The sequence below is a fragment of the Triticum urartu genome, chromosome 3A (genome assembly GCF_056163025.1).
Source record: "Triticum urartu cultivar PI428250 chromosome 3A, HENAU_Tu73, whole genome shotgun sequence".
NCBI lineage: Eukaryota > Viridiplantae > Streptophyta > Magnoliopsida > Poales > Poaceae > Triticum > Triticum urartu.
Genome location: NC_141875.1, coordinates 458,420,870 through 458,431,883, shown reverse-complemented (window position 1 = coordinate 458,431,883; position 11,014 = coordinate 458,420,870). Strand labels below are relative to the sequence as shown.

General features: G+C 45.0%; 2 protein-coding genes across 2 annotated transcripts; both read left to right on the top strand.

Moving 5' to 3' along the window:
* Positions 1 to 378: 378 nt before the first annotated feature.
* LOC125544352 (NAC domain-containing protein 73) lies at positions 379 to 6,385 on the top strand. The gene is made up of 4 exons (XM_048708003.2): positions 379 to 665; positions 806 to 1,227; positions 1,324 to 1,525; positions 5,409 to 6,385. The coding sequence occupies exons 2-4, from the start codon at positions 1,051 to 1,053 to the stop codon at positions 6,044 to 6,046; spliced, it is 1,017 nt and encodes a 338-aa protein (XP_048563960.2). The 5' UTR covers positions 379 to 665; positions 806 to 1,050; the 3' UTR covers positions 6,047 to 6,385.
* A 994-nt stretch (positions 6,386 to 7,379) lies between these two features.
* LOC147980069 (uncharacterized) lies at positions 7,380 to 10,277 on the top strand. Its single transcript, XM_087515463.1, has 2 exons — positions 7,380 to 8,731; positions 10,162 to 10,277. The coding sequence occupies exons 1-2, from the start codon at positions 7,390 to 7,392 to the stop codon at positions 10,275 to 10,277; spliced, it is 1,458 nt and encodes a 485-aa protein (XP_087371589.1). The 5' UTR covers positions 7,380 to 7,389.
* The last annotated feature ends 737 nt before the right edge of the window (positions 10,278 to 11,014 follow it).

Genomic DNA, 11,014 nt, shown 5'->3' with positions numbered 1-11,014 from the left:
GCGGTGATCATGCTGGGCTAGCTAGTTAATTGCGGCTGCATATATGTTGTGTGTGCGGCTAGTCTTTTGCTTTTGAGACGTGTAAATACCAACCACACACACACGTCAACAACTACTCGATGGGTGGACTTGACGTACACATCAGATGGATGCGTGGATGTGTACGCAGCAACTCGCGTGCGATAGCTAGCTAGCGGGGCCCGGCCCGTTCCGCGGTCGCGCGCAGAGAATCCGGCTCCGCGCCTGGTTTCCGGCTCACGTATACGGCTTGTTTGCCCAGACTTGAGGGCCAAGCAACCGCCCATCATTGGCCCGGATCCCCTCTAGTTTCTTCTCTTATCATATTCCTCTCTCTCTCTCTCTCTCTCTCTCTCTCTCTCTCTCTCTCTCTCTCAACACATTGACACGTACAAACCCATAAGCTGGTGGTGCTGCTGCTAGCAGTTCCATCTATCGATCGGGGTAGGCAGCAGCAGCGATCTTGTCCGGTCCGATCTTGCTTGCGCGAATTCCGACCTCTTTATTAATTTCTCCTTTGTGCCTGCCTCTCAACCTGGTCTCTCGTCATCAATCAATCGAGCCATGCATCAATCCATCTCTACTTGGTAGTACACTAGCTCGCTCGTGGCGATCGATCTCCTTGGCAAGCAACAACCCAAAAGTTGGTGAGAATTCTATTCCTCTGTACCAGATAGAGAGAGAAACCCAGCACCCAGCAGCAGCAACAAGCGCAGGCAATGGTAGCTAGCTTTTAACAGGGACAAGCTTCCTCTCTAACCTCTTTTTCTCTTTGTTCTCTTCTCAGGCCGCTTTGTTCCCTCGCCCGCCCTCTTTAGCCAGCCACCAGCCCCGATCTCCCTCGATCTCCTCTCCTCTTTTTACCCTGTCACTCATTCCCTCCCAGCCGGCAGGGCCGGCCTTGATCCTGCCACATATGGGGACGGGCTAGCAAAGCGGAACTGCGGACACCGAGAGGCTTTCCATATCTTCATCCATCCATCATCATTAAGTACGTGGTGGTGGGGCGCGGGAGTGCCGTGTCGGCCGGCCATGACATGGTGCAATAGCTTCAACGACGTGCGCGCCGTGGAGAACAACCTGGCCTCCGCCGCGGCCGTCGCGGCGGCGGCCGCCAAGAAGCAGCAGCACCACCAGCAGCAGGCCTCCTCCCACGTCAGCCTCGTTAGGACGTGCCCCGCCTGCGGCCACCACGCGCAGTATGAACAGGTACGCACCAGCTCCTGCACGCCATCTCTCCGAGTCTGAGTGAGATCGCAGCATGACTATATGATGATCAATCAATCATTTCCATGGATGGATCAGTTGCAGGCGGCGGCGACGATACAGGATCTGCCTGGGCTGCCGGCCGGCGTCAAGTTCGACCCCACGGACCAGGAGCTGCTGGAGCACCTGGAGGGGAAGGCCAGGCCGGACACGCGCAAGCTCCACCCGCTCATCGACGAGTTCATACCGGCGATTGAGGGAGAGAACGGCATTTGCTACACCCATCCGGAGAGGCTTCCAGGTATTGTTACACTCAAACACACACGTACGTCCTCCTACAATACTACGATCGCCAACATATACACGTTTAACATCTGACCGGCCGCCATGTGAGTCTCGGCGTGGTTACGTACGTAGTACTGTACATGTTATTAGTTGCGCGCGCTCTAGGGGCTTGCGTTACATCAAAAACTGGTAGGGAAAGCGCCGGATTTCAAAAGGAAAAGATTTCGGATTAGGACAAGTCGGGGGCGAGAGAGAGAGTGATTGTTGATCCGTCATGGGACACTGCCCACAAACTCTTTTGGTTTGATATACAATATTTGGGTTTAAGTCGTTTTCAGTTTGGTTTCCTTGCCCTTGCTTGATCGGTACTCTTCTAGAACAAAAAGAAAAGAAAATTGCATAAGCGTATGTGTTGCGTATTTGTTTTACCCTTGCTTGATCGGTACCCTTGCTTGATCGGTACTCTTCTAGAACAAAAAGAAAAGAAAACTGTGTTGCGTATTTGTTTTGTGCTTCTTTGTTTAATATATATAGTATAATAGTATATAGGTGTGCATCTGCGTAGCCCATATGCATTTGCACTGGTGCACGATACGTATAACTCAATAAAGGTTGCCTTTCAAGTAATCGCTTCTCCTACATATGGCATAAGTATATTAATTCCACATTGCAAAAATGAGATCGACGCAAGGTGCCACCAAATGTCTACGTCATGCAGGATGCACGCAACATCAGACTAAAGCAAGGAAATATGAAGTTAATTTGAAAGGACCTGTGATATGGATGTTTTTTTTACTTAATTATCATTGTTTTTCAGATTAAGAAGCATTGTTTTATCTCAAAGTTACGTGCTTCCGCACTCCATGCTTATATTTATGTGTACGCTAGCTGGTCATTGTTTAATTATTTTGCCAACATATATATGAGGAAACATTTTGCTTACGGGAATGCATTATCTTTACCCCAAAATTTAAGGTCTTATTTTGATCATGCCAGGTACAAATAAGAATATAAAATAGATCAGGCACACACGTCAATCCTCTCCTATTGTTTTCATTTTGTGACCGAAAGAGTGATGAATGACATATCATTGCTATATCATTAATTTATCAGAATATAAGCCAAGCATTAATGCCCTACTTAGTTTTTCTGTAGGAATTAGTAAAAATGTATAGAAAAGGAGGTTGAAATATAAGTTGGTAGTAACTAATAAGATTTATGAATTAGTAATAAAATATAGATGCATTTAATACCTTGTGGTGCACTTGTTTAGTTATAAGTTCTTAATGAAAAACATTCACAGGAGTATTTACTTTTACCACATGTTTTAAAAAACTATTTAGTTTTAAACACTACATTTTATTCAACCAATTAACACACTTCTTTTTGGGTAATAGAACTATATAGTGTTGGGGGGGGGGGGAGGGGGGGGGGGGGGTTCAAGGTTTAAATTTTGGGGCACATGAGTATTTCAGGCCCCAATCCAAATTATAGAGCAAAATTTATCATTTTTTTTTACCGAGAAAATGTATTTAGTATGAATTTAATTTGAATCTAGCTAGTACAAATTTGCATATAGAAAAGTATATTTTATTTCCTATGGGAGGTGCCGATGAAACTAGTTATATGTGTTTGGAATCTATCTCAAGAAACTTGGAACTCTTGATTATCAGTTATTCTTGCTACTCCTAGTCAAGTGTAGGCTTACACCACACAGGGCAAATTTTAGCAGGTTTGAAAAACAATTCACAAGAAAAGAAGCTCGTGTGTGTCTTCCTTTAGCAATTGCCTATATCATGGTTGCCTTTTTCTTTGTTAAATCACATTTGATTCTGCTCCCCTCTTTCCTTCTTCTTTTCTTTCATTCATGTACATGCTTACTAACCCCCTGATTAATGAATTAATGTAAGATATTATTTGCACTTCTAAACACAAAATTACACATGCAAGTATGTTTAAATTTAGGTTCCACGCAAAACCAAAAGTGCAAAACTGCAAACCAAGAAAGTGTACTGCATGCAAAAGATGTTTGCTCGCACACAAATAAGCGCGCAATTGCACAACTTAAAAATGTATAATAAACAGAATTAAAACAAAAGAGAAACATTCAAAAAGTATATTGTTAACAAAAATAACAATAAAACCCTTACAAATACAAATACAAAAGACTATGCTACATTTAATCGCAACAAACTAGTCTGATAAGAGTGCCCTGGACAAGGAATGCTAACTAAGGTTGTGGGTTCTAACTCTGGCGGACGCATGATTTCTCGTTCCTGATTCTCAAAACAAGCAATTCTGCACAGATCTCCCGGATGCCTAAATGGCTCAGAAATTGACTGCATTATTTATAGCTTGTGAAGTAAATACATTATGGAAAACCATCGAATTCACTTTACTCTCTTTATTTGCATACCGATCTGGCGAAATGCAAACTTTGTTGAGCTCTTTAGTTGAACTGGCTTCTACCTTTCCAAACATTAGAGTTTTGTTTAGGTCGTAAAAATAGTTTATCCTTTTTAGCAGCAAGTGTATTTTTATCTCTCTGACAAGTACACTTACTTAAACATTGTATAGGGAGAAATTAGTCGAATAGAGTGGATTCTTATTTGTCGGAGAACTTGAACACTCGTTAATTATATATTGATCGGTTAGGTAACTACCCATTTTAAAAGTTCTTTGCAAATTCAAATTTAGAAACCTGCACCTAGTAAGCTGCACATTTCTGGACTAAGGTTGCACACTTATTGTTTTTTTACAGAAACACTTGATAGAATTGGAAGAAAAAAAAATCGCTAGAGTCTGCGGAAAAAACACATTTGGGCCTATTTGCTTGGGATTAATGCCACATGAGTGGTTACTTGTGCATGCAGGGAGAATATCTGGTGTATGGGTGCTTGTGGTACACTAAACTCCTGTAGTATATTTCAAAATGTATATTTTTTAAAAAAATTAGCATATTCACACGACATCAATGTATGTTGTAAAAAAATCAAAACAAAATTCAGAACATTGCTCGAAAAACCAAAAAGTCAAAATCGACACTGAATAGTACATAACATAAGTTAGGCTTTAGATTTGGCCCATTACAACATTAATGCCAAATTTGTCTTTTTATATCTTGAGCAATGTCTCACATTTAAATATGAAATTTTGTGACAATATACATTGATGCTTTGTCAACCTGCTAGATGGTTTTCAGTTTTTACAAAGATTTATGTGCTACGGTATCCGGTGCACTGATAGCACCACAAATGTGAGTGCACAAGATACAATCCCCCGTGCATGGGCACATAAACTACAAAGTCATTTCGTTCATGATCCTATGGCGCGTGTCTGAGAGGATCTTTCTTTTTCTATGCCAGTATTAATTTCAGCTTCTTTAGTGAACTGTTTTCATTTGATCAACAAAGTTGGTGTTTTCTTTTCGAAAAAAAAAACAAAGTTGGTGTTCTGTTCCTACAAAATAAAAAGTTACGGTAGTGTTTTGTCTTTTACTCCTTCCGTTCCTAAATATTTGTCTTTCTAGAACAAGTGACTACATACGGAGCAAAATGAGTGAATCTACGCTCTAAAATATGTCTACATACATCCGTATGTGGTAGTCCATTTGAAATCTCTAAAAAGACAAATATTTAGGAACGGAGGGAGTACTATATAAAGGGTACCGCGAGTTATCTTTCACACATGCATGTTTCTTATGTACAATGGATTGAATTTATGACTTTGTTGATTTCCATGAAAAAGAAAAAATCCCATACAATTCTCCAGATGAAATAATATAGTGTAGGAATTAGATGAGACTTGGTTATTTCTCTTCTATGATGAGAGCTAGACACCTTCTTGAATTTACGCATTTAGCCCGTTTGCAACACGGTTATTCACTTTGTTCGTTTCAGGAGTTGGCAAGGACGGCCTGATCCGCCACTTCTTCCACCGTCCATCAAAGGCGTATACGACGGGGACTAGGAAGCGGCGCAAGGTGCACACCGACGAGCAGGGCGGCGAGACGAGATGGCACAAAACGGGCAAGACCCGCCCCGTATTCACTGACGGCAAGCTCAAGGGGTACAAAAAGATCCTTGTCCTCTATACCAACTACGGCAAGCAGCGCAAGCCAGAGAAGACCAACTGGGTGATGCATCAATACCACCTAGGCTCCGATGAGGAGGAGAAGGATGGCGAGCTCGTCGTCTCCAAGGTGTTCTATCAGACGCAGCCACGGCAGTGCGGCGGCTCGACGGCTGCCGCTGTCAGGGACGCCGCCATCACAGCGGGCAATATCATCAAGGGTGGCGGTGCAGGTGCAACTAGTGATCATCACCGTCATCACCACGAGGATGGCCACAACAACAATATGCTGAAGGAAGCTGCAGGAATGGTAGATTTCTACAGCCCAACTGCTGCAGCACTAATCGGGTACAGCAGCCAGGCGGCTCCTCCTAACAACAGGGCGGCGGCCGCGGCTGCTGCTGCTTCTGCTCATTTGATGCCTAACTTCGAGGTGCACACGGGAGGGACGGGCTTTGGTCCCTGACCAAGAATTGCAAAGCCAACTAAAGCAAAGCAGTTCTATTCGTTGACTGATATATACTCTACTACTAGGTTAGAGGCCAGGAGACACGTACTGAGAGGATGGCAGGCAGATAAAATGGCACTGGCAGTGCGCGCGAAGCAGTTTCGAAACAGTACTACTGGACAATAAAAGTGTTGAGTGGTTGCACAGGTGATGAAGCGTAGGGATCAATCTTTGTTACATTGTTCATTATATACACATATACGTATACGTAACTTGACGTCTTAACGTACTCTCAAATTTTTGTTTAATGATCTGTTGTTCCGTAATAAGAATCATGTTTTCTTTTGAGGGAAAGAATAGTGAATTCTAATATGTATGTACCATGTTTTTTGCTAAAAGACATTTTTTTATTAACTCATAATGTTGTAAAGGAGAATATAAACATCATGAGTGCACACGCAGTTACAATGCACACGGTCAACACTAAAACAGACACAGGATATAGAATAAAACACGACCTCTAAAGCTCTTGGATTGAACTACAACATGCAACATCAAGCATCAACAGACTGAGAAATGCATTTCAAACAACGACGCCCGCAACAAGTGAATGATGTGCCTGTGTCATTGTCACCAGATTAGAGCCGGTCCAGACATTTCAAGGGACTGGGGTGAAACTAGAAGGCAGGGAAGTTCCGATGACAAAAAGAGACATGACCTGCACCCAGGAGACTAAATGAAGCATCGCATGAGGCAATGCAATCTCGCTGTGGGCGTGTGTGCGCCCTAATGTGGCGTCCTGCCGCCTAGCTTGAGCGGCAACATTGTGTGCTACATTTTCTGCACAATATTATCTCTAATGCACCTAATTGTCGAGTACATTGTGTGCTACATTTTCTGCACAATATTTCTTAGTACTATTTTGGTTGTACTATCTCGTATTACCTAACATGTATATGATGCACATTTTCTGCACAATATTATCTCAAATACACCTTTCTAGTAGAAATCCTTAAAAAAAGTAAACTCATACTCCCTCCGTTCCTAAATATTTGTCTTTTTAGAAATTTCAAATGGACTACCATATACGGATGTATATAAACATATTTTAGAGCATAGATTCACTCATTTTTACTTCGTATGTGGTTACTTGTTGAAATCTTTAAAAAGACAAATATTTAGGAACGGAGGTATTAGAGTATATATTCGGTTTGTATATTTGGTAGTTCAAATTGTAATCTATCTCTACTATCTTTGGCCCCCAAGTTTTGTATCTTATATAAACAGCCCTTTGAGGCCCTAATACATATTCAGAATTCAATAATCTTCATGGTATCCGTCGCCTAGGTTATCTTCTCCACATGGCCTCTCCGCCGGCCCCTCCACCTCTTCCGGCGCGGCCTCTCTTTACCACGGCCGAGTTCAACGCCGCCAGATCGCCATCTGCCTCTTCTTCCTCCTTCAACCCTAGTTCCCTTACCCACCACCAATATGCCCTTCCGCCACCACCAATCTCTCTAGCAGATACACTTGCCGATGTTGCGCCGTTCATACCCATCTCGCTTGACCTGGCTGCCCACAATTACTACCATTGGCGCCATCTCTTCCACATCCACCTTGGTCGCTGCGGTCTACGCCACCATATTCATCCATCCTCTGTGCCGCAGCCTGCCAATCCTCGTTGGGTGAAGGACGATCTCACGATCATCCAATGGATTTATACTCGGATCTCCACCGAGCTTTTCAATCTTGTCTCCAACGACGATGCCACTGCACCCGATCTTTGGGCCGCCCTTCAACAGTTGTTTCAAGACAACTCCGACGCCCGCATCAACGCTCTCCACACCGAGCTCCGCACCATCACCCAAGGAGACTCCCCGGTCACCGTCTTCTGCCAGCGGATCAAGTCGATCGGTGATGAACTCCGGCAACTTGGTGATCACGTCGACGACCGCGTTCTTATAAACGCTCTTCTCGTCGGTCTTGGTGAGCAGTTCGAGAAACAGGTGGCCTTCATCCCCATGTTGCGGCCCTACCCGTCCTTCGGCGAGGTCCGCTCTCTCCTTCAGCTCGAGGCTCAGAATCAAGCTCGCAAGGCCACTCGTCCGCAAGTGTTTCACGCCACCACCAAGTCTTCGGCGCCAGCTCCATCCACTCCGTCGTCGGCCCCTGTCCAGCCGCCTCCAGGCTGGCGCCCGAGCCCTAACTACCGCGGCAAGAATCCCGTCTACCGGCCGCCCCAGCCTCGCTCCGCCAGCTCCTCGGCGTCATCATCATCATCGTCTACACCGGAATCTACTCCAACGGCATGGCACCAGCAGCAAGATCCCTGGACCGGGCTGGTTCAGGCGTGGCCCATGCCTTGGTCTGCTCCGTCTCCTTACGGCGCTCCTCCAGCATACACGGGCGCCTGGAGCCCGGGCCATCGTCCTGCCACCGGCTCCCCTGGTCTCCTCGGACCCCGACCGCCGGCTCACGTCTACACCGCCACTACTACACCGACCACGCCCGGCGCCCCCGTGCTTCCGCCCGGCTACGCCCTGGTTCCCTATGCGCTCGGTGCTCCTTCGGCTCCGTCACCGTACGCATACGGGCAGCATGCACCAATGAACATGCCTGCTCCCTCTCCTACGACAACATCGCCAAGCTGGGATCAGGCTGCTTTCATCGCCGCCATGAACAATTTCACCCTCAACAATGAAGGTACGGATTGGATTTTCGATTCTGGTGCATCTACGCATATGTCTTCAACTATGAATTTTTTGTCAGCTTGTTTCCCTTCTTCTTTTTCTTCCATTACCATCGGTGATGGTTCTACTATTCCTGTCTCTTGCACCGGTGATTCTTACATTCCCTATTCTTCTAACAATTTTCTTTTACGCAATATTCTTGTAGTCCCATCCTTAATTACTAATCTTATCTCCGTTCGTCAGTTTACCATCGATAATCAAGTTATTGTGGCCTTTGACCCCTTTGGTTTATCTGTGAAGGATCTGACAACGGGGGAGGTTCTAGCTCGTTACAATAGCACCGGCGATCTTTATCCTCTTCATGGCGCCCCCACTTCCACTCCTCGCGCCATGCTTGCATCAGTTCATCTATGGCATCGTCGGCTTGGTCATCCTAATAAAGCTACACTATCATCATTGTTACAGGAATTTTGTATCCCTAGTTCTAGTGTCCCTCATGATTCCTCTCTTTGTAATGCCTGTCAATGTGGCAAACATGTTAGACTACCTTTTGGTACATCCTCTACTATTAGTACTTTTCCTTTTGAACTGCTCCATTGTGATCTATGGACCTCTCCAATTCCTAGTGTTTCTAGTTACAAATACTATCTTGTAATTCTTGATGATTATTCCCATTATGTTTGGACCTTTCCTCTCCGAGCCAAGTCCGATGTACACCCAATTTTTCTCAATTTTCGTCAATATGTTCTAACCCACTTTGGTCTTCCAATACGCTTTATTCAATGTGACAATGGACGAGAATTTGATAATACTCGCAATCGCACTTTCTTTCTTTCTCAAGGCATACTTCTTCGCTTTTCTTGTCCCTATACATCTCCTCAAAATGGCAAAGCAGAACGCTCTCTTCGTTCCATCAATGATATTCTTCGCACCTTGCTTATTCAAGCTTCTCTTCCTCCCCGTTTTTGGGTTGAAGCATTACGCACTGCCACACTTCTTCTCAATATTAGACCAACCAAAACATGTCCTCTCTACACTCCCTTTCAATCCCTCTTTCTTTCCCATCCCGACTATCTTTCCCTTCGCATTTTTGGTTGTCTCTGTTTTCCCAACATCACTTCTACCACTTCTCATAAACTAGAACCTCGCTCTTTACCCTGCATTTATCTTGGTCTCTCCGATGATCATAAGGGCTCTCGCTGCTTTGATCCCTCATCCGGCCGTGTCATTATTTCCCGTCACGTCGTCTTTGACGAATATACCTTTCCCTACGCTGCCACACAAACATCATCCACAACCCAACCTTCCTCTTTTCGTTCTTCATCTCCTCTCCTCCCTCGTCTAGCTCCTACCTCTATTGTCCCGGAGCAACAACCACCACCGCATCAGTCTTCCATGCCTCCACAGCAGCCTTCTGCACCGCCCACTTCTCCTTCACCACAGCCTTCCGCGCCCCCCACTCCTCCCTTGACAGCAGCTTCCTCTCCTCCCACGCCCATCTCCCCTATTGTTGCTTCTCCTTCTTCCTCTTCTTCCTCCACACCGCCTCTTCCATCTAATGCCGTTCCTATAATACCTCCGGCCAATGACCATGTCATGTGCACTCGTGGTAAGCGTGGCTTTCACCTCCCTACACGACGTCTTAACCTCACGGCTGTTCCCACTATCTCCCCTATTCCTACATCTTATAAACGTGCTCTTCTCGATCCTCTTTGGCACTCTGCTATGCGTGATGAGTTTCATGCTCTTCAGCAAAATAACACCTGGACTCTCGTTCCCAAACCACCCGGTGTCAATGTTGTTTCCGGCAAATGGGTTTTCCGTCACAAATTTCATGCTGATGGTACTCTTGCTCGTTATAAAGCTCGTTGGGTTTGTCGTGGGTTTTCTCAGCAACACGGTGTTGATTTTGATGAGACTTTTTCTCCAGTTGTAAAACCTAGTACCATTCGTGTTGTTCTCAGTCTCGCTGTCTCCTCCTCTTGGCCGATCCATCAGTTAGATGTTAAAAATGCCTTCCTCCATGGCACTCTCAATGAAACTGTCTATTGTCAACAACCTTCGGGTTTTGAGAATTCCTCTTCTCCTGATTTTGTTTGTCTTCTTCACAAATCTCTGTACGGTCTTAAACAAGCTCCTCGTGCTTGGTTTCATCGCTTCACCACCTTTATTCACACAATAGGTTTTACCGCGTCTAAATCTGATTCATCTCTCTTCATTTTTCGTTCCTCCTCCCATACTGCCTATCTTCTCTTATATGTTGATGACATAATTCTCACTGCCTCTTCTGATTCCT